General features: G+C 37.8%; 2 protein-coding genes across 9 annotated transcripts in view; one reads left to right on the top strand and one right to left on the bottom strand.

Annotated features, from left to right (window-relative positions):
* PPHLN1 (periphilin 1) overlaps positions 1–606 on the bottom strand; it is a 160,911-nt gene extending 160,305 nt beyond the window's left edge. For 5 of the 7 annotated variants that reach the window (XM_049882847.1, XM_049882845.1, XM_049882848.1 and 2 more), the window contains exon 1: positions 514–586. The gene's annotated coding sequence lies outside the window, so the exon portion shown is untranslated. Of the gene's footprint in view, positions 1–513 lie in introns of all 7 variants that reach the window. The other 2 variants (XM_049882851.1, XM_049882846.1) reach the window with 2 other exon arrangements.
* Positions 594–23,773, top strand: ZCRB1 (zinc finger CCHC-type and RNA binding motif containing 1). 2 transcript variants are annotated; one of them, XM_049882853.1, is made up of 9 exons: positions 594–845; positions 2,298–2,383; positions 6,881–6,909; positions 12,408–12,519; positions 13,043–13,150; positions 15,563–15,675; positions 15,764–15,839; positions 16,796–16,928; positions 23,199–23,773. In XM_049882853.1, exons 2-8 carry the CDS (start codon positions 2,300–2,302, stop codon positions 16,925–16,927), a joined length of 654 nt encoding a protein of 217 aa, XP_049738810.1. In that variant the 5' UTR covers positions 594–845; positions 2,298–2,299; the 3' UTR covers position 16,928; positions 23,199–23,773. The 2 variants fall into 2 exon arrangements, with proteins under 2 accessions (XP_049738810.1, XP_049738809.1); XM_049882852.1 differs by lacking the exon at positions 23,199–23,773 and adding an exon at positions 20,060–22,842.
* The last annotated feature ends 244 nt before the right edge of the window (positions 23,774–24,017 follow it).

The following is a 24,017-nucleotide window of genomic DNA, read 5'->3' as shown; positions in this document are numbered from 1 at the left end:
TGTACCCATTATAGATTTACAGGAATAAAATGGTGCCAAGAAGTCCAACATTTATCCATACCAATACTCAAGGTGAGTCATTCTGTGAGTCCAAGTCTCCTCAAGTTAGCTTTGTCTCCCAACTACACTGCAATCTCCGCCAGAAAAAGGCCTGTTTTACACTTTTTTGTAGCTCCCAAAGTGTCTAATACCGAGCTGGGTACGTCGGACACATTCAAAAAGCTTACCGATCTCCTGACTGATCTCGGGTCACTGAAGTTACCTAGCTCAGTCCTCTTTTTGCATATTAACGCGGTAAAAAAAAAAAAAAGGGAACCTATATCTTAGACCTAACACTTTCCTTTATCTCAAACTCGACTGCGTCTCTCCACCCCCATCCGCAGGGGCAGAATTGTTGCACGGTTCAAGTGCAGCGGGAGATTCGCGCCACAGAAAATGCCCGCCCGTCTCCCGGTGTGTAACAGCCCGTGCGCCAGTACCTATCCACCTCTCGGAAAAGTAAAATGCGCTCACCGACTCTGGGCCGCCAGGAGACTCGGTAAACGTAGTAGCTCCCTCCTCGCCGCTCTCCCAGCCAGGCACTTCCGGCGCACGCAAAGACGTCAGCAGAAGCGCCCGCCTCTGGGCCCCCGCCTCCAGGTCCGGGGTCCTTACTGCGTACAAGGCGAGTCTCAGGAGAGCCAGGTTGAGGCAGAGCTGCTGTTACCTTGTCGCTCAGGCGCGTGAACCCTTCCAGGACCCGTGATGCCAAGGACGCTGCGTGGGGCAAGGAATAGTCGAGGCTGAGCCTCCGCAGACCCTAGGGCTCGCGCTCTTCTGGTCTCTCGGGCCCGCCTGAGCTGAAGGTAAACGCCTCCCCAGCTGCGGCCTTTTTCCGCGGGTCCCCTCCCAGACTCAGAACGATTTGCCACTCACGCCGTCCTTTTTATGCCATTTATACCTTTGCCTACTCTCACAGTTCTTACTAGGAACGTCTAACCTATAAATAGTTCCAAATGGGAAACTTTTAAAAAACGACCTATCGATGTTGAGTTCTTGAAGTTTTCTAAATCATTTCAAAAACCCCAAGCATGAGTTACTTCGCGAGTTGCGTGCTTTAAGATCAGTGTTTTGCCAGTTGTGATAATCCGGCTCCTTCTTCTCAAATACACACCACACATACCTTTTTAATCGAAAATTTGAACTTGGTTGAGTTAGATATAATTTTCACAAATAATTTGTTTACTTTGTAAAATAAGGTGTGAAAATTAAGTACAGGTTATACTTGTAAACTCAGAAATGTGTATACAGGTCAGTATCCCTCAAGACACTGAACCTATTCATGTAACAAAATGTGTCATTTTGTAATTTGGCAATAACATGATTTTAAAGAACTTTAGCTAGGTCAGATTGAGGGGCTAAAATTTCCTCTTAACACTACTCCAGAGAAAAATACTAAGACAGTCAAAAAAGGTATCTTACCGTGGTATTTTTTTTTTATTATTATTACCATGGTATTAGTGAAAAACAGCTAAGGTTCTTTCTGAGCTCCCAGGTTCTTTCTGACGTGGGCGGGCAAGGTATTGTACATGTTAGAAAGAACTTCTTACACATTTGAGGGGAGGTTAGAGTAGCCTCAGAATTTTTCCTGCGTCTGTTGAAAATCCACAACCCCTTGCACACAGGAACCATTAAAAACTATTTGAAAGCAGGACCAGAATATCTTCAAGTGGTGTGTTATGAATTGAATTGTGTCCCCCAAAAACACGTGCTGTAAATCTTAACCTCTGTGCCTGTTGTTAGAATCCCATTTGAGAGTGGGTTGTCTTTATTATGTTAATAAGATAGGATTAGTGTGGGTGTGTTTTAAACCAATCTTTTGAGCCCTAAAAGAGATTAAACAACATGCAAAAGAAGCAGAGGTGGGGGAGGACATATGCCAAGCCACAAGAAGATCACCAAGGAGCCAAGGAAAAAGGACCTTCCACCAAAGCCAACAGAGAAAGCCTTCACCTAGAGCTGGCAGTCTGAATTCAGATTTCTAGCCTCCTAAACTGTGAGAAAATAAGTTTGTTAAGACCATCCACTTGTGGTACTTCTGTTACAGCAGCACTAGATAACTAAGACATGGTGGCCAGGGAAGAAGGAATTCTCAAATTCACCAAGTTTTTCTTCCTAACTATTGCCAAATGTAAGGAAGGTGTGTGAACCTGGAATAATTATATCAGTAATTGACAATATTGGTTTTACTTGGAATGAAGCATACCATGTTTAGATTGCTTACGGTTTTTTTGTTTTGGTTTGGTTTCCCTTTTTAGAAATGAGTGGTGGATTGGCTCCAAGTAAAAGTACAGTATATGTATCCAACCTGCCCTTTTCCCTGACAAACAATGACTTATACCGGGTAAGTTGTAACATTAGTACATTTTTATCTGTGGGATTCTATTTAAGGTACAGATATCTATTCAAGTAGCTTACGCAATCAGTTCTCTTTGGCAAAATTCTTAACAACTACATTATAATGCACTTAACCCAACACTTCCCATGTCCTCTATTGCAAACATGAGTAAGTGAAAAAAATTAGAAATTTGTCATTTCCAAAGAGAATTTATAATGCCTTATGGAGAATAACAAGTTATTTGTAAGCACAGAAGACACAGCTACCATAACGAAGTGGGAGCAACTTGTGATAGACTAATTTTCTTTATGTGGCATTTGAAACTGGTAAGGGGATGGTGATATTTGGAGGAAAGGGCTGATGAAAGCAATGATCCTTTCCTAACCCTACTATTTTGGAAGTAAACCTTAATGTATATACCTAGCAGAAGCTTAATAGTTTAATAAATTTTGTTTTCAGTTCAGAATAGGAATAATTGAGAGAAAAAATCTCTTCAACGTCTTTTTTCACGTCTTTACCATACAGAGAACAAAATTCCTTTTCTTTTCTTGGCTGTAATTTGGGTGTGTGTGTGTATGTCCTTTAGATGAAACTTTACAGAGCAAATTAGTTTCTCATTAAACAGTTAATACACAAATTGTTTTGTGACATTGGTTGCCAACTCCAAGATGTGCAGCAGTCTCCCATTCTCCACCCCAGGTTCCTTGTTTTCGTTTCTTCAGGTTTCCTGTCTTGTCATCTTTGCTTTTGGGCTGGTATGCCCATTAGTCTGGTATACATGATTGAATAAAAAAGCAAGTTCCTCACGTGTGTTATTGTTGGCCTTGTAGACCCTCTACTCTTTGGCTGAATGGTGAACCTCAGGAATGACTTCAGTCTGAGTTAAAAGGGTATCTGGGGGCTGTACTCTGGGGGATTCTTGGGTCTCTGTCAGACCAGCAAGCTTGATCTTTTTATTTTAAATTTTGTTCTACATTTTTCACACTCTGTCCAGGACCCTCTGGTGTGATCCATGCCAGAGCAGTTGGTGGTGGTAACTGGCTATCATCTAGTTGTTCGGGGCTCAGTCTGGTGGAGGTTGTGGTAGTTGTGGTCCTTTAGTCCTTTGGACTAATCTTTCCCTTATGTCTTTGGTCTTCTTCATTCTCCTTTGCTCCAGCTGGGCTGGGACCAGTAGGTGTATCTTAGATGACCACTCACGGGCTTTTAAGACCCCAGAAGCTACTCACCATAGTCAGATGTAGAACACTTTATATTTAGATTATGTTACGCCAATTGAGCTAGATATCCCCGAAGACCATGGTCCTCAACCCTCAGCCCAGTAACTTGGTCCCTCAGGGCATTTCAATATGTGTCTGTGAAGCTCTATGACTTTGCCTTGGTCAAGTTGTGCTGGCTTCCCCAGTATCATATACTGTCTTAGGCTTTGCCAGAGTTACCACTTATCTTCTATCTGGTTAGTGTTTTTTCCCTCCCCACTCTTCCCCTCCATTGTAACCATCAAAGATTATTTCTTTCATAGAACAAAATTTCTTGCTGTGCCTGTCCACAAATAGGTAGTTGAAAGGAATGGGAAGGAATGACGTGAATCCTCCCTTTCAAGTTTGCCCTGTTCCACTGCTTTCATAGGTCTTAGGAGATGTTCATAGGCTAAGCGTGGTACTTGATTAATTAAGATAGCTTGAATCTCAAAGAGCAGGGGAAGGTGAGCTTTAGCTTCCTTATATCAAAATAGGGACATTCCTGTATTTATTGAACACTTACTATGTGCCGAGCATTATTCCAGATATTAGAGACATACCACTGAAGACAAAGATAAAAATCTCTCATGGAGCTCACAGTATACTGGGAGAAATAAACATTAAGCAATATAAAAAAGTAAAATGATACTATATGTTAGTGATAAAGTAGGAAAGGAGAGCTATTAAATATTAAGTTGGGGAGGGAGATGAAACTTTAAATAGGGTGGTCAGAAAAGCCCTCATTGAGGTGATTTTTTAATGAAGCCCTAAAGAAAGTAAGAACCAATTGTGCAGGTATCTAGGGGACAAGCGTATCAGGCAGAGAGTAAATCAGATGGAGAGAAGAAGACGGTACTCAGAGGTAAACCCACAGCAGGAAGGAAGGACTTGTAGGGGCATATATAGATCATGGTAAGAACTCTGGCTTTCACTCTGAGTGAAATGAGAAGCCATTAGAGCGTGTTGAACAGAGAAATGACATAATCATACTTGCATTTTAATAAGCTCACTCTGGTTGCTTGTTGAAAATAAACTTCAATAGGGGGCAATAGGTACAGAGAGGCAAGGCAGAAGAAGCAGGGAGACCAGTTAGGAAGCTATTGGCAACAATGAAAGCAAGTGATATAGAGGAATTTCTGTTTGCTAGGTATTGTGCTAGGTGCTGGAGATACAGAGGAGATTGAGGCCTTCCCCCCTAATAAGGAGCTCACTGTCTAAAGAGATGATACCATTCATGACTTCATTTAGCAGACTTTCATTGAGCATCTATTATATACTAGACGAGTACTAGGAACTTTGCTTATTTAGGTCTTAAAACACTTACTGAAGATGTTGACCCTTGAGCTGGGTTTTGAGAAACAATAGATAACAAGGGCAAGAACTGAAATGCTAAGAAAATGGAAAGGGTAGATAAAATGCCAAGACAAACCAAACCCTTTGCCGTCAAGGCAATACCAACTCATTAGTGATGAAAGAACTTAGTATATTCAGAGAACAAGCTTTTCTCTATAGCTTACACAGAAGTTGCAAGAGACCAATTGAGAGGTTTATTGAGGTAATACAGGATCTGGACCAAGTAGCATTTATTAATATTGTTATAATAACTACTTAATGAATACCCACTATGACAAGATACCTTGTAAGTACTGGGGTTATGGTCCCTGACCTTATTGAACTTAGAATTCATACCAATAAAGATAGAAGATTGTTGATGGGATTTTTTTTTTTTTAATTTGAGAAGATAAAATTGATAGGATTTGATAACTGATTGAATATGGAAAGTGAGGAAAGGAGAACTCTATGATTTGAAACTTTCTGCTTTGGTTGACTAGATGGTTAGCGATGGCCTAGGAAATGCAAGAGGAGAATCAGGTTTTGGTGCAGATGTTGGCCAACTTTGGATACCTTAAATTTGAGGTACAAGTGGAATGTCATGTACCAAAAACCAAAACCAAACCCACTACCATTGAGTAAATTCTGACTCACAGCGACCCTATACGGCAGAGCAGAGCTGCCCCATCGGGTTTCCAAGGAGTGCCTGGTGGGTTTGAACTGCTGACCTTTTGGTTAGCTGCCATAGCACTTAACCACTACACCACCAAGGTTTCTGAATGTCCAGTAGTCAATTGAAAATATGGAGATCTGGAAGACATAATAGGTGGTAATTCTAATGTGAAGGAGCCCTGGTGGTATAATGGTTAGCACTCGACTGCTAACCAAAAAGCCAGGGGTTCAAACCTACCAGCTGCTCCATGGGAGAAAAGATCTAGCAATCTGCTCCCTTAAAAGATTTACAGCCTAGGAAACTCTATGGCGCAGTTCTACTCTGTCACATAGGGATGGTTATAAGTCAATCAACTTGACAGCACACAACAACAACAATTCTTAATGTGAATGATCATCCAAGGAATGTGTAAAGTGTTTAAGAAAGCCAGAGGAAAAACTTTGGGGACAGCCAACATTTATGGGACTGTTGAAGGAAGAAGAACCCAAAAGATTTGAAGGCACAGCCAGAGAAATAGAAGCAAAACCAGAGGTTACTGTCACTGCAACAGGTAAGAGGATTTCAAAAGAGAAAAGTAGGGTCCACAGTATATATGTAGAGAGATCAGGTAAAATAAGGACAAAATATATGTTCATTGGATTTGGCAACCATTGATGACTTCACTGAAAGCACATTTCTTGAAGTGGGAAGAATAAAAGCCAAATTGCAGTGAGTTTCGGAACTGGAAGAGGGAGAGTGTAGGAAGTTTCAATAGGCCTGTGAAGTAAAAGAATTTTTCATTATAGAAGCTATTTTTGTTTTATGCTTTGTTTAGTAAGCACTCTGAGGATCTGTATTCTGAATCAGTGATGGCTTGCTGGAGTGATGTTAGTAGAAGGATAGTGATAGTCTATAATATTCATATTTGAAGTACAAGGTTTCTCTAGGAGTTACGGTGGGATTGATAGCTGCCGTGGATATCCCACAGGAACACAGCAGTGGTCCAGTGTGTGCCTTCGATCTACCGCACATGTAGAGTATTGTTTTGTCTGTATCCACTCCATTGACAGGAACTGAGCCAGATGTATGTGACTACAATGAGAGTATTATTAGGGTCGCCCAAAAAGACATCTTTTTCCAAGGGCCTGCCTTGTAGCATGGAGGCAAAAGCTTTTCTTAAACTCTAACAAAGAATTTGGTCATTGTGACAGCCTGAAAGTGTAATTTATTTATGATTTTTAATTAAAATGGAAATTATTATGTGGTCTTTTGTTTCAGATATTTTCCAAGTATGGCAAAGTTGTGAAGTAAGTATTAACATTGAATTTTGGAACTTCATTTAAAAGTTTATCTGAATTTGCTTCTCTGATATTTTTTAAAGTAGAAATAGATTCATTTTTTTTTTTAAGTAAAACTGATACTTGATATGACAGAAAATAAAAATACTACTGTTAACATTGTTAAGTATTTCAGGTGTTTTTCTATATACATAAACACATGTAGACAGTTTTTTTAAGACTTAGTTCTGTACTTGCGATTTTGTTACTGTCTTTCTACTTGACATAGCGTGACTATCTTTCCATGTACTATAAAGAAACATTCTCATATTTAGTGATTTCATTGTATTTCATTATATATCATAATTTATTTAAACAATTTTTCTAATTTCTTACTATATTACTAAGAACTATAATTTTGTTATACAATGTAAGACGTAAAGGCTCTGATTAAATAAATATTTTGATTACTAGAAAGTGTTATGAAATATAAGTGGATTACCATTTGCCAAACAAGTAGAATGTAAAAACAAATATTTCAGTGCATATGACATGCAAAATGCTTATGAGACTGAAAAATAGAAAACATACTCTCTGCCTTCATAGAAAACTTAAGAGTTGGAAAGACTGAAAACATACAAAAATGGTAATGAATGATAATATCCATTATTTAAGAAGGGATTAAAGGAACTTGAGGTTCTTGTGTTTAATTCACTGTTTTATAACCCAGAAACTATATTATGGGGCAAAGAATTAAAAGCAAAATTCTGTCACTGTATATTGTAACCAATACTCTAAGACATTTCCTGGTATGTATTTAAAATCCTGTTTAAAATCCCAAGAATTTAGAGCATATATATCTTGGCTAGTTATTTTTATTCTAGTTTTCCATGAATTAATTTTAAACAGTTGAAATTCATTTGCATCTTGAGATTTTGGATGTCTTTTAAACTTACTTCTCTACTGGAAATCATTATCAAAAATGCTTCTGGCTTAATTTTTAGGTCTTTAGAATTTCTAACAATAATTATCAATCAAAACACTAATAATAATGGTGATATCTAACACTTTAAAAAAAAAAACTGACCAATATGTGTGTTTTGAGAACAATAATGAATTGCATTTCTATAGCTAAGAATGAATTTTGCTTTATAATACCTTTTTTTTTTAATTGGATAAATTCTTCTATACACCTTGGTTATTCACTAATGAGTTATAGGTTTGTTGTGAAAATTAAATGAGTTAATGTATATAAGGTACATAGCATAGTCCCTCACATAGCACATCTTCGTTAAAAAAAAAACAAACCTGTTGCTGTCAAGTCAATTCCTACTCGTAGGTACCCTAGAGGACAGAGTAGAACTACCCCATAGGGTTTCCATGGAGCGGCTGGTGGATTCAAACTGCCAGCCTTTTGGTTAGCAGCCAAGCTCTTAACCACTGCACCACCAGGCCTCCATCTAACACTTAATGTGAGCCCATATTACATGCTAGGCAATGTTCTAATTTTCATATATGTTTTCTTCTTTAATTCTCACAACTATCTTATAAGGTAGCTGCTATTATTATCCTGATGTTAAAGGTGAAGAAACTGAGGCACATGGTAAACCTAAGGTCATATTTTTAGTGATGGAGATAAGACTTGAATCCAACAGTCTGCTTTGGACTAAGATGGTGCAGATCAAAAGGTAGAGATGGTCAGATTTGAGAGATTGTTAGAAAATAAAATGGGTAATACTTAGTGATATGCTTACTTTGTATATGGGAGTTGGGTGAAGGAGACAGAAGTATTATGAATGACACCCGTGTTTCGAGAATAGCGTGGTGCTATGGTTATGAGTTCGACTGCTAACCAAAAGGTCTGCAGTTCAAATCCACTACATGCTGCTTGGAAACCCTACGGGACAATTCTGCCCTGTCCTGTAGGGTCTCTGTGAATCGGAATCGACTTGACGGCAATGGATTTTTTTACAAGTCATATTATGTGCTTAGTAAATGTTTCTTTAAATGAGTACGTTACATACTTTATATCAAGAAATGGTGCCACCATCTACCTCTTTTCCCATGCCAGTCATCCTAGATTTATCCTTTAAGTTCTTATTGTAATTTTTTTTTCTGTGTTACCATAGTGGGTAGCACTTATCTCTACTGAAGAACTGTAATTGGTTTATAGGTCTGACTCCCGCAGTAGACTGTAAGCTTTTTCTTGAGGGTTAAGAACCCTGTCTTACTGCCTTTATCTTATGAGTGCTTAGTGCCGAGCCTTCAAGCTAACAGAGTAATGAAATGACCAAATAAATAGAGGCACTCTTTTGACAAACTAGGTCCCTTGGTGGCACAGATGGTTTGTGTAGAGCTCAGGTGGTGCAATGGTTAAGTGTTCAGCTGCTAACTGAAAGGTTGGTGGTTTGAACCCACCCAGCAGCACTGTGGAACAAAGTCCTGGCGATCTGCTTCCATAAAGATAATAGCCAAGAATACGCTATCGAGCAGTTCTACCCTGTAACATATGGAATTGCCATGAGTCAGAATCAACTCTCCGGCAGTGGGTTTGGTGGTGGTGCTGTTTTGTTTTGTTTTGAGAAACTGCTTTTCCCGTTTGTATCTACCTTTTTAACGTATAAAGCTAGGCACATGGAGATTACAAAGACAGCCTTAGAAGAGTTTATGTTAAAATAAGTGAGAGGAGACATTATTTATACATAAACAAATGGTTTCAGTAGAGTCTAGCAGAAGTTATTTCCACCTGAGAAGATTAGGGAACCAACATTTGATGTACACCTTGAAGAATAAGTAGAATTTCAATAGGCAAAGATTCAGAGGCAAAAGTAGAAACAATGTGAACAGAGGCACCAATCTGGGTAATTACAGGCCTTGCCACATGAACATCGAGCAGTTTATTTTGGCTGGAGCTCAGAGTTTGTGTGTGGAGAAGAGTAGTCAAAGATGAGGGAGGTAGGAACCATATCATTGAGGGTCTTGATTGTTGGGCCAAATAATAGGCAGTTGGAAGCACCAAAGATTTTTGAACAAAGGAATGATGTGATTTTGTTTTTTCCTTATTTAGAAGATTTTTCCACTAGTATATAAGAGAGAATTAACATCAAGGGAACCAGTAAGAATAGGCTACTGAAACAGTAATGACACTACAGACAAGGAAAAAGTAGCAGGAATGGAAAAGAGGAGAGAGATGAGAGGAATTACAAGCTAAAATGATGGGGAAAGCTAAAACTTTTTCTGAAATAGTATTTTAAAAAAGGGAGTGGGGGGAATTATGACTTCAGCCGCCCTTCACGAGCATAATGAAGAATTCCAAAAAGTTAAAGTAACTATTTAATTTGATATTTCTTTCAAATGTGTTAAAAACTTTCTTGCATCTCCTCCATTACTGTGGTAGCTTTGAAGCTCACCAGTCTAAATTTGATCCTTCTAGTCAAGTACTTCACTCTTCCTCTTTCCTTCGAAGCCCAGCACCGTTTTAGATGCCTATGTAAGGTCACTATGAGTTGGAATCAACTCGACAGCAATGGGTATTGTATTCGGGTATTTTTTCCTAGATCATTTCAACTTATGTTTCTATTTTAATGAAAAAAGTTATCCCTTTTCTTAATGTGGTGGCGTCTTTTTACAGTTTCATTCCATGACTGTATGTATACCTAAACCCAAATCTAAATAAAATAATTTTGAAATGTAATATTGAATGAAATTTCTGTTTTTTCATTCTTATCCTCTTACCTATTATCCTGTAATTCAGGTTTTAGAAAATTATTAATCTTTGTCTTCAGTATTGTCACTTTTTCTTTAACTTGGAAATAATTTCAGATTTATAAAAAGTTACAAAAATAGTACAAAGAACATTAAGATATTCTTTATCCAATCCACCACTTGCTATGTAATTCCCACCCTCTCCAGATGTAAATGTGTTCATGTATGTATGCGTGTGTAGACGTACACAGTTTGTTTTGTGAGTCATTTGGGGGTAAGTTACAAACATCATTGCCCTCTAAATACTTTGGTGTGTTTTCTAAAAATAAGGATATTCTCTTTATATAACCATGGTACAGTTGTTAAGTTCATAAATTTACATCATTAACAATACTTTTTAATAGTCCTTCATAGCATTTTCCCCTTTAGTACAGGTTGCAGTCTAGAGTCAGTATTGGATTTAGCTATCCTACCTGTTTTTAGTCTCTTTTAATCTGGAACATTTCCGCAGACTTTATTTGCTTTTTATGACATTGGCATTTTTAACGCTATAGCCCCCTATTGTTTTTCCTCATTTTATGATTTAGCATTTGTTGATGATTCTGGCCTGATCCAGTCTTTATCATCATTGTTGCAAAATGATGATTTTCTAACTCCAGCACTCCTCCATATTCACCAATCACCCCTTGGCATTCTGCTATAAATAAGAGCCTTCCCTTCCTCCTGCTTCTTTATTTCTTATGGAGGGACCCTGGTGGCACAACGGCTGCTAACTAATAGGCGAGTGGTTCAAACCCACCAGCAGCACTGTAGGAAAAAAGACCTGGCAGTCTGTTCCTGTAAAGATAAAAAAAAAAAAAAAACATGTAGGAAACCCTACGAGGCTATTCTACTTCCTTACTGGGTCACTATGAGTTGGAATATTTATTACCAGGTGGACTTAGGAATTCCTACTTTTTCCTGTGATTTATAATTGATCACTGTACTTATTTTGGTACTCAAATGTTCCTAGATTTGGTCAGGTGTAGCACCTTTAAGCTGGCTTCTGTGGTGTTGTGACATGTCCCAACCTTTTTTTTTTCCTCCTAAGCTCTTATTTTCTGGAATAACAAGATGATCTAAGCTCATCTTGTACCTTCCCTGCCCCAGACCTGGAATCAGCCACTTCTCCCAGTTGAGCATTTTGGTTTAAACTCTGATGCATGTAGTGAGCAAGAGTCTCAAAGGCTAGGATTGTTGAAGGGGTCAGGAGAAAGAGCATGCTCTGTGCTCTCTTAACCCCATTCCTGTCACTCAGGTATGTTGGGTGGTATGGCTAAGAACCACTGAACTGGAGAGTCTTTAAAAGAAAAGAATATTAACAGTACAATTAGACTCTAAAACCTAAGAAAATAAAATAGTTCGTTTTACTTTTTGTCTAGAAAGGAATACCTCAGTTTTGGGGAGGTTTGTTGCTTTCATTTTTTGTAAGCTGAGGGAGTTAGTAAAGGGGTGGAATCATGCTTATTCTTCAAGATTCCACTGTCTCTGTAATCTCTTCATCCTTCAACTTTTTGATTACTTTCTATTAATATTTGATTTATCAGGTACTGTTAATCATAGCTGTGCTCACTTGTGTTAAATCAGTATCAGATTTGCTCATTTTAATTCTTCTTGATGTCCCATGACTTCAGAGAGGTAGCTGATTTGTCAAATGAATTTATTTCTCTTACTTTGTAAATGTTTTATTATTTAACTTTTTTAAAGCTTGAGTTTTATAAGGATTTATTAATATCTATTTGTTGCTGCATCTTTTTTTTTTAACTATTTGTTTATGCTTTAAGGGTTACCATAATGAAAGATAAAGATACCAGGAAGAGTAAAGGGGTTGCATTTATTTTATTTTTGGATAAAGAATCTGCACAAAACTGTACCAGAGCAATAAATAACAAACAGGTAAGCCATTTATTCCCAACATTTTAATCCAAAAGCCTTTGTGCTCACCCTGGCCAAAAATATAGGGATGCAGAGGGCAATGATTGATGGATAGCAGTAGATTTTGAGGGTATCTAGATTAGTGAAAGCAAAAGATAGCAGAGCTGTATTGGGTTCCCAAAACATTGGTAGAATCCATGAAACAAGAATAGTGCAGGATAGACTCTGCCACACCTAAGTGGTTAAGCAGTTGGCTGCTAAATGGGTGGTTGGTGGTTCAAACCCACCAGCTACTCCAAAGGAGAAAGATATGACAGTTTCTTTCTGTAAAGGTTACACCCTTGGAAACCCTATGGGGCGGTTATAGTCTGCCCTATAGGATTGCTGTGAGTTAGAATCAATTCAATGGCAGCAGTTTTTATGGTTTTAAGTAGGCAACCACTAAAATAAGCAAAAATATAAAATGGAATTGAAGATTTGAGGAAATGGGATCAAATGGGTTTCTGTGAAATACATCTTTCATTTACATTTTTCTCTGGTTTAGTTATTTGGTAGAATGATAAAAGCAAGCATTGCTATTGACAATGGAAGAGCAGCTGAGTTCATCCGAAGGCGACACTACTTTGATAAATCTAAGTGTTATGAATGTGGGGTGAGTGAACCTAGAACTTAATGGAGTTTTTCATGTTTTTAACAAAACTCAGCACTTTAGACATAGTTTCTGCAACATTTACAATATTTTCGTTTAAGGTATTTTTATTTCACTCTTTTATTTGTGTTCACCAAAACTTCTGACTGACTGAAATTGGGTTGTGAAAGTTGTTTTACTTAGGGATTCTGGGCACATCTAAGTAAACCCAGTTGAAATGTAGTGTGCGAAGATGACCTGAGTTGGATAATATAGTGCAGTATTTTCCCTGGTTTCTAAATTTTTGAAAAGTGTTTGGTTAAAAAGTTTTAGACTAATTATTTACATGTTGGCATACTTAGCATTACAACAATCAGATATTGTCTTGAAAAATTTTAGTGACTCATAAAATTTTGTCTTAATAGTGTACCGCCTGTTTCTGTAACATCTGACCAATGCTACAGCATCAGCCTTCAGTACAAACATCATATGAAACATTATCTATGTGGTATTGTCTTAGAAAATTTTTGGTTTTCCCTATTAGTACTGCTAATCTTTTGTTACTGAACTATCCCCAAATTTTCTTACCTAGGAATCGACTCGATGGCACTGGGTATCGGTGCGGTTCTCGTCATCATTTATCCTAACCATTTAAAATTTGGGTGATTAGAAGAGATACACAGCCATAGAACAGTTTTGCACATGGCCCATAATGGTACCAAGAACTTCAGTCTGGGTTGCATTGCTATCAGTTTCTAAAATGAGTATAAAATATTTAAGAAACAGAGCCCAGAGGCATTGCTGGGGAGCTGGGGAAAGGATTACTGAAAGACATTGTGCTGGCCTCAAAATCAAGTGGAGGATACAAGGAAATGTCCTCTCCTCCACTATCACCCCTTGCCTTCCAAAAATGATTAGACAGATGGACGGATAGAGTGAGCAGGCAAGAACCCGGGTACCTAGTACGCGACAATTCTTGTGATTCTGAAACTTCTTAAGTAAATGTTGCAGAAACTGTGTCCAAAGTCGTGAGCTCTGTTTAAAAAAAGGAGGGGGAGAATACTTATGGTCTGATTAGTATGTATCTTCATAGTAAATATTAAATTATCTGAGAAATGCTGGACGAATTTGTTAATCTGTTCATTTTGGTTTATGGACCTATAGATTTTTTTATATTATACTGTGTCTTTCTATATTTCTTTGTTTCCCCATCCCAAAATTTTATATTTTTCCCAAGGTTATATCACTAGTAAAGCCCTTTTTCTAATGGGGTAGTGTTAATATTTTTTGTACCGTTATTCCAAAAAGCAAGTTTAGAAAATGTGTCTCCAAGTACATTCTCTCTACCAGGCCCCAGATTGCCAGTTCGTCCACAGTAGCACCTCTTGGCTTCAGCCATGTATTCCCAGGTATACACAGTACACAGTCTGTTTGATGCTTTGTCAAATTTGCTTGAAAAGCATAATTATTTTTCTCTTCTATTGTTCTGATTTCTGGCTTGGTCTCTCCTCACACCCCACTCTCACATTGCCTCTTAAATGTATTTTTAGTGAGCTAATATACAGATTATAGTTCAGACTGATTAGGGTTTACAGCTCAAACAATATTATGGCTCATTATGAATAAAAGTCTAGTATAGCACTGTCTAATAGGAATACGTGCAAGCTACATATGTAATTTTAATTTTCCTACTAGCCATATTAAGAAAAAACAAACAGGTGAAAATTAATTTTAATATCTTTTATTTAACCCAGTGTATCTAAAACATTATCATGTGAATATATAATCAATATTTTTAAAATTAGGATATTTTACTTTTTCTTTTCATTTCGTCTTCAAAATCCAGTGTGTATTTTACCCTTACCATGCATATCAATTCAGACCAGCCACATTTCAAGTGATCAGTCTCCACATGTGGCTAGTGGCTATCATAATCGGACATTGCAGGTCTAGTCAATTGATATGAAAGGAGCAAAATGAAATTAATTAGGAAAAGTGAGGGAGACCTAAAATTTTTCACTTATTTTTAAAACCGTAATTAACAGAAATAGGCTTATCTACATTTTGTCAAATAATAACTTAAAATTTTTACATTTAGGGCAGATGGTCCATTTAAATTTTGAATTATTTTTTTATCAGACCCTGAATCTTGAGATTTAAAATATTTGAGGGAAGAATACTTCTTTTACTTTTTTAGTGAAACTTCTAAAATACTTCCTGATATTTAAAGTAGCTTGTTGGGAGTTACAATATCATAATCTCTTCTTTCTAAGTTCTAAAGTTGTGCCTTTTATTATTAATTACTTTGTAGATTCCCAGTATGACAGTCAGTATTCTTTGTTAAATTCAATAAAACCTTAGGATATCAGCCAAGTTTCTGTTATTAACAACCACAAATTCAGTTTTTTTTTTTCCTTTTTTCATGGGAAACAAAAGGAAAGTGGTCACTTAAGTTATGCCTGTCCTAAAAATATGCTTGGAGAACGTGAGCCTCCAAAGAAGAAGGAGAAAAAGAAAAAAAAGAAAATCTCTGAACCAGAAGAACAAATGTATGTATATCTACTCTTACCAGGTACATTATTGTGTTGCATCTGTCTGCTGAGGTTGAGAGCATTCTCTCTTTTTTTAATAATTTAGTGAGGAAGTAGAAGAAAGTGACGATGAAGGGGAAGATCCTGCTCTTGACAGTCTCAGTCAAGCCATAGCTTTCCAGGTACTAAATATTTCTTTTGAAAGGCGCCATACCATAGCTGCCTTGAGTTAGTAAGTTTTATGTTCCTTGCTTACTTTGTTGATCATCTCATAGCAACCCTTGCCTTTTCACTTCACCTCCTAAACTTTAGGAAACAGGCTATTATTTATACAAGATTATTAGACCAGTGCGATGGAAAAATTCCCATTGGTTCTTTCTAGATTTTAAGAGCCCCATAGTGCCTTTGGAAACCCTAGGGGTGTCATGGTTAAGTGTTATGGCTGGTAACCAAAAGGCTGGCAGTTCACAAGGTGCTCTGTGGAAACTCTGTGGGGCAGTTCTACTCTGTTCTATAGAGTCGCCATGAGTCGGATTCTACTCGACGGCAACAGGTTTTTTTAATAGTACTTTTAATGTCTTAAACTGTTTTCATTATAGACTCAAGCAAAACTATTTGATTAAAGTGAAGTTAGATTGATAGAAAATATTAAGTCAAAGACATTGTTTAAAAAAAAAAGCTTCAAAACAAAACCAAAAACAGATTCTTGACCATTAAAGGCCCTGATACAAATATATGAAACATTTTTTGGAAAAGGGTATACAGTCTTCTAATTTTATGTAGCCAGTTATTTTGTTTTGACAAATTATAAAATCGTATGTCAATTTATTTTTCCCTTTAATTAACTAATGTCTTACTGCATATAACATTTCTACCTCTATCAGGGATGGCAAGTACGTTTCAAGTGCCTCTTATAATATTGACTAAAATCATTTTGAGTAACATTGTGAGACTGGTATAGAACTTGGTGAAGAAAAAAAATCAACACCCTGATGAGTAGAATTGTCTCTTGGGCATGGGAGGGTGAGGAGGCAGGGCAGTTGTGATGTGTTTTTGCCATGTTTTAAATTAATACACCAGAAACAATAGTAAACAGATACCTGTTTTTTAGTTATTTGTTTTCTGAATCACATTACAGCAAGCCAAAATTGAAGAAGAAGAAAAAAAATGGAAACCCAGTTCAGGGAACCCCTCAACATCAGATGATTCAAGACGCCCACGGATAAAGAAAAGCACATATTTCAGTGATGAGGAGGAACTTAGTGATTAAAGTTAGTATTTATTATGTAAATGTCATTAAAAGTAAAAAAAAAAAAATCTTGGAGTACAAAGTTCGGTTGGGGACTAAAGATTACTTTTGGAACTTTGAGCGTAAAAACATTTGTTACCAAATAGTTTTTAAGTATAAAATAGCTCATAGGAAATTAAAAAATAATTGTGAAACATCATGTTTCTATCTTACCTTAGCAAAGTAGTAAAAATCAAGATTTGTCAATAACCAGTAATTCTGAAAACAGCAAATTTTAATAAGAAAACTTGACATGACTTTGGTAATGTTACTGTCATCCCAACAAAGAAAGTAGATATTACAAAGATTTATTTGGGAGGCTCATTAAAAAAGGTATATATTCATATCTGATTGGTTTACATGAGTACTTTTGAAATAAGTTTAACCTTTAAAACAGAAACTTCTAAAAACTGAAAAAAATTGAATGATTTATTGTTATTACATGTTAATAAAATTTTCAAGAGAATTTTGTTTTTAAATATGAGTGTTCTATCGTCTTTTTTCTTTTAGCTTTATTGCAACCTGGATAAATTTTAAATACCCATAAAATATAAAGTGAAATACGTAACTCCAAAAGGCTTATAACCAAACAGCGGTTATCTGTCTGTCCTGCCTTACTGCCGAATTCCATTCCCCAGAAGTAACACTCATAACTTCACCTGTTTCTTTTCGTATTTACATACATATTGCTAATTAATACACATATTTCTATTATTTAATTCATTATTTTTAATCGACTTTGAGGCTATGAAGAATTCTTCAATCTTTTATATTCCCCCCACCATCTCTTACACTCCTCTTGTACTCTTCCATCTTCCCAATATGCTTGTGTTAAGTTTTTTGGGTAAATCTATATTTATTATTTTTATTTTTATGACCATATAAACACTTCACTTCTGACCCAAAGAGTGTGCTCGAGTAATAATTGCCTCATTTTTTCATGTGTTTATTAAATTTCTTTGTTTTGTAACTAAATTGCTTCATATCTTCTGCTGGTGGTTATATGGGAATAGAATAATGGAGCTTTTAATTTTCTCTGTTTTACATTTTTATACTGTTTGAATGCTTTATTAAAAGAACACTCATTTATTACTTTTTTATATACTAAAAGGTTTGCCCCAAAATATATAAAAGTTTATAGAAATACCTAAATATACAGGCACTAATAGAAAATAGGTTCATGGCATAAACAATATATAGAAATAAAATTAAAACAAACATGAAAAATATTCTTTCTCATTAAAGAAATAAATTATAACCAGTAAAAAACATTATTTTTTTACCTAATTAAAAAAAAAAAATCAGTGTTGATAAGAGTGAGGTAAAAGTACTTGTGGTATTTTAAACTGTCACATTTTTGAAAGGTAATCTAACAAATATTAAATGCTAAATTTGCTCTGTAAACCAGAAATTACATTCTATTTTATCCTAGGGTTCTAATCAGAAATACATTTATGTACCAAGATAAATGTTGTTATTAAAAACTCAAAGCATGGCAACAATTAAATGTCAACAACAAAATAATTAAAGCATGGTACATCCAGAATTGATAGAGTATTAGGAAGCATTAAAATAATGTTTTTAAGGAATTTTTAATGATATGGGGCAACATTCTGTATATAACGTCAAGTTCAAAATACGTGCTATATATGGATACATATATGGATAGAAAAACAAAAGCCCACTACTAAGGTAATGCATACTGGTTAAGAGTATAGTTTCTACTGGCAGACACGCCTAGTTCCTGTGGCCATATTGCTGCTTACCAGCTGTTCACCTTAGGCAATTACTTGACCTGAGTTATTTAAAAATGAAAAGGTACAAACATCATTGGCTGGAAGTTCTGTGTAAAGAGCAGTTAGGCCACCACACCCACCCTTCCCCATCATTCTGAACCATGACAACTGCAGTCTCCTTCCCCTGTCTGTTGTCCAGAATAGCATTAGATAGGCTTGTTCACCTCAGGGAGGAGATTGACAGGAAGGGCAATAAATCATTAGTAAGCTAATTATTAAAATCTTTTGTATTCTGCATTTGATAATTCCAGGAAGGAACCTTCATCCGGAAGATCCCTTAATTTTTTGTTTTGAGAGCTTATTGAAATGATAGTGGTCTGCTTCTTTATGTGATTTGATATTGACTGTGGTCTCCAAGCCATCTATGAGTTACTGTATTAGTTTGTTTCCTTACTGTATCCTAGCTTCTTGCTTTGTTTTGTTTTGATATGCCGAAATAGGTTGCTTGAGTTAGCTAGCTTGATTATTTTCACTTTTCAAGCTCTAATGTCCCGTCACCAGATGGCTAGAGCCATTCCCAGGTATGTGAGCCTAGGAGTGCGTTCACTTTTCTTGTATGAGTTCAGCTTAGGTGTCCAGGTAGTTGATCATCAAGTGTGTGCTACAGGCTCTGTCCTTCAGTCTTAGAGGGGCAAGGGTGATTGGTATAGGTACAGGTATCTGGTTGCAGCAGGGGGTCACACTCTGAACAAGGCAGGGGGCTGACAACCATCCCCCGAGTGTCTGCAAGGAAAGCACGTCCATGTTCCCTAGAGCGCACAGGTGGGTGGGTTCTGCAGATGGACCCTGGGCACCCAATGCTTTTGGTTGTAAGGACTGGGAGGTACCAGTTACCCTTGGACCCCTGTCGCAGGTGGCTGGGTGACGTGAGTGGAGCCGCCAGTCCTTAGGCCCCTGAAGTGGGTAGGCGAGGACCCTATTTAATAGGCAAAGCAATGTCAAACATCAAACACCCACCTCTCCACCACACAACTGAAACAGTTGCAATCTGCCAGCAAGGACCTATTCTCCTGAAATAGGCCCACACAGGTCTATGTGGGGGGAAACGTATTCAAAGTCCACAGACCATTTATGCCTGGACAGGAGCTGCTTCTGTCCTGAGCTCCCCAGGTTAGTGGAGCTGGCAGATTATCTTTTTCTCCAACTGTGAATTTATTCCTTCTCCAAGGCCAGGAGAATGGCTTAAGGTGCTCAGCAGGACCTACTTCAGGCCCAAGGAAATCAACAGCCACTGAAGCTGGTTTGGGGGCTGGGGGCACGGTAAAATATACGCAAGTACTTAGCCTTTGCTGAGAGTGCCATTCTTCTCTGGTTTCAGAGGTGTGAGTAGGCTGCGGAGTTGGCTGTTTCTTCCTGAGGAAACTGTGGCTGAATGCTACCACCAGCGCACCACATTCACTCTCAGGAATGGTGCCTGAGGGTTCCCAGTGATTCAGGTCTGGCAACTCCTCTCCACTTCTGAACCGTCTCTCACTGCACCTTGCCGCTCAGTCCGTTTTCTAACTTTGCCTTTAATGTTCAGGGCTCCTACCAAAAACCAAATCAAACCCAGTGCCATTGAGTTGATTCTGACTCATAGTGACCCTATAGGACAGAGTAGAACTGCCCCATAGAGTTTCCAAGGAGCACCTGGTGGATTTGAACTAGTGACTGGTTCGCAGCCGTAGCACTTAACGACTATGCCACCAGGGTTTCCTTAGGGCTCCTAGTTTGTCATAAATATAATCATATCCCTTGTTTTTTCAGGTCTTTGTTGTAAGAGGGATCGCCAGAAGCTTCTAACTACTCTGCCATCTTGGCCCCGCCTCTAGTAAACTAATTAAATACTAAACCCCAAATGAAAAAAGACCCTTACCATGTCACATCATTGTGAAATCTCAGAACATCAAGAGTAAAACACAAAAACCTAAAAGCTTCTAGGGGTAAGACGGGAAACAGGTCAGAAACAATCAGTTATAGAAGTAGCATCAGACTTCTCAACAGCAAAACCGGAAGCTGGAAAACAATGGAGCAATTGCTTCAAAATACTGAGGTAAAATGATTTTCACCCACAGTTCTATACCTAGCCAAGCTACCAATCCATTGTGAGTGTTTAAAAAAAAATTTTTTTTTTTAAGTTGTTCGAAGACTCAAAAGTTAATGTCTCCCAGAATCTTCTCAAAAATATACTAGAGGAGATGTTCTACTAAAACCAAAAAAAGGAAGACAAGTGACCCAGGAAACAGGGATCTAATACAGTGTATTATCCAGATCTAATACAGGATTCACAGGGTGAATGCAAAAGGTATCTGAGGGGAGAAATTATCAGTTTAGCGATCTAGCAGCTCTGGGAGGTGGGGGAATAGTGGAAGCTATAGGAATCATGATAAGGCATCATCTCTCAGTATCGCAGTTATGGCCGTCAAAGACACCACCATCCTCAATGACCACCACTCTCTTCCAAGCACTCCCTGCCACATCATCCTTGTTTGTTCAGCGTTGCTGTGTTGGTGGCAAGCCTCAGCAATACTCTTCTTAGCACAGCTGTCTAGGCTAGAGCAGTGTATTTACTGAATTCTATTTTTTAAAGAAGTAATATTTTCCTGATTTTTGAAGGGAAAAAAAAAAAGGATATACTTGCCAATTAGAGGAGAGAACATTCTAAGCAGAGGAGTAAGCTGAGCAAAACTAAAGGTCAGAAATGTGATCTTTATAGGTCACATACGCCTATATGCATGAGTGGTTCACTGAACAGTTTGGTTGGAACACAGGAAGCACAAGGATGAAAACCAAACCAAACCCACTGCCATCAAGCCGATTGCAACAGATAGTGACCCTACAGGACAGAGTAGAACTGCCCCCATAGAGTTTCCAAGGAGTACCTGGTGAATTCAAACTGCCAACCTTTTGGTTAGCAGCCGTAGCTATTTACTACACCACCAGGGTTTCCACGAGGATAGAAGTGGGGAATATGAAAGAAAAAGATGTCAGGAGTGACCCTGAGTTATCTACAACCTTTCACAGTGGTAAGAGCATAGAACCAAAGATCTGTTCCAATTCTGATTTTACTAATTTCGTCTTTGTGAACTGCTATTAGTTCCTAAGATTCTAACTATCACTTTCCATCAATAATGGGATAAGAATTATCTGATATGTTTATTATGAGAATTAAGTGAGAATATGTAAGCTTCATAGACAGAGCCAGAGCCATACCCATCTTGTTTACAAAGCTCCTGACATATAGTAGGCACTCCATAAATGGTAATTTCCTACCTACTTACTGTCAGTAATTTAGAGTTGCCTATTTTTTTTATATTGTAATTCAAGCCCTAATAGTGAAATGGTTAAGAGCTATGGCTACTAACCAAAAAGTAGGCAGTGTGAATCCACCAGCCGCTCCTTGGAAACCCTATGGGGCAGTTCTACTCTGCCTTATAGGGTCACTATGAGTTGGAATCAACTCTACAGCAACAGGTTTGGTTTTGGATATTGTAACTGAAAATATTAGAATTTTCATAGGTAAATATCATCCTCCTAAAAAGTTTGATAAAGGTTACTGCCCAGGAGAAATGACACAAAATATTTATGCAGCTAATGACATCATGTGTTTATAAGGTGCCACTTTGGGCTCCTTATGCCTCAGGATCAACAGGCAAAGAAAGGAATTACCAGGAATGCTGGTGTGGTTGATCCTGATTACCAAGAGGAAATCAGATTGATATTACATAATGAAGGTAAAGAAGAGTATGTCTGAAATGCAAGACATCCCTTGGGGTGTCTCTTAGTACTATCACGCCTTGTGATTAAAAAAAAATCAGTGGAAAACTACAGCAACTCAAATCTGATATGACTACTAATGGCCCAGAACCTTCTGGAATGAAGGTTTGGGTCACCCCACCAGGCGAAGAACTCCAACCAGCTGAGGTGCTTGCTGAGGGCAAAGGGAATACAGAATGGGTGGTGAGATAAGGTAGTTATGACCATGGAGCCAGTTACAGAAATGAGGACTGTAATTATTATATTTCTGCTTTGTATGTGTGCATCAAATGTTTTTATTTTCTTCACTTATAAAATATGAGATGTAAACAAGACTAATGTGTTTTCAGTTGTATGTGTGTTAGTTGTATCATGTTAGGCGTAAGTGTGACTTTATAATTGTCTTTATTCAGAGATTATGTATGGTTTAAGGAAATGTGTACAGGTGCCAAGTTGACAAGGGGTGGACTGTGATCATTAGGGTTGTGCGTAAACTTGGCTGGGCCATGATTCTCAGTAGTTTGGCAATTAGGATGTAGTTTGACAGCCATGTAATGATGTGATCACCTCCGTGATGAGATCTGCTGTGAGTAGCCAATCAGTTGAAAGGCAGTTTCCTTGGGGTGTGGCCTGCATCAATTAAAAGTGGACCTTCTGGCAAGGTTCATGGGCTTTTGCTCCCACTAGATGTTATAGCTGGCTCCTGTTCTTCTGACCTCCAGTTCATGGGACTTGAGCTAGCAGCTTACCTGCCATCTTGCCTGCCGAACTTTGGATCCATCAGTCTTTGCAGCCTGTAAGCGAGAGCCGTGCTATCTGACTTGCTGATCTTGGGTTTTCCAGCCCTTGCAGCTGCACGAATCAGGAGAAGCCTCCAGCCTGACCCACGTTCCAGCCTTTACAACCGTGTGAGCCATTTCCTTAATATAAGTCTCTCTATTTTATATATATTTATACACTTTATGGATTTTGCTTCTCTAGAAAACCCAGCCTGAAACATAAGGTTTTTATATTGAACATTTCCTCATTTTATGTCAATACTAAGATATATACATGAGTCTCTGAAATGTTTCCACATAGATTTTCAAAGAGCCTTGGCGATGCCATGGTTAAGCCCTTGACTGCTAACTGCAAGTTTGCGGTTCAAACCCACCCAGCAGCTCCAAGGGAGAAAGACCTGGCAATTTGCTCCCATACAGATCACAGCCTAGAAAACCCTATAGAGAAGTTCTACTCTGTCACATAGGGTCACTGTGAGTTGAAAATTAACGGCACCTAAAAACAACAAGTAGGAGAAATGATGTTTCTTCAAGTGTGACAATGCCCATTCCCACTCCTACATTTTTTTGTCTTTTTGTTGTTGTTGCTTTTTGTTTCACAATATTACTATTGCCAGAAACTTCTTAGCTTCTCAAAGTGAATGATGATACAATCCCTCGCAATTAGATTTCTCTGAATTTCAATTTATGCCTGAAGGTATTGATCATAATCAGAATCCCAAGATTTTCCTATGTTGGTTGTAATCTTTTTTACTCATCTGA

This window comes from Elephas maximus, chromosome 4 (genome assembly GCF_024166365.1).
Source record: "Elephas maximus indicus isolate mEleMax1 chromosome 4, mEleMax1 primary haplotype, whole genome shotgun sequence".
In the NCBI taxonomy this organism is placed as follows: domain Eukaryota; kingdom Metazoa; phylum Chordata; class Mammalia; order Proboscidea; family Elephantidae; genus Elephas; species Elephas maximus.
Note: the sequence above shows the minus strand (reverse complement) of the source record. Positions and strands in the feature narration are given on the sequence as shown.

Coding starts and splice junctions, on each gene's coding strand:
- ZCRB1 (XM_049882853.1), top strand. CDS start 2,300: ATGAGTGGTGGATTGGCTCCAAGTAAAAGTACAGTATATGTATCCAAC. Junction 12,520..13,042: donor GAGCAATAAATAACAAACAG/GTAAGCCATTTA, acceptor TCTCTGGTTTAG/TTATTTGGTAGAATGATAAA. Junction 13,151..15,562: donor CTAAGTGTTATGAATGTGGG/GTGAGTGAACCT, acceptor GGGAAACAAAAG/GAAAGTGGTCACTTAAGTTA.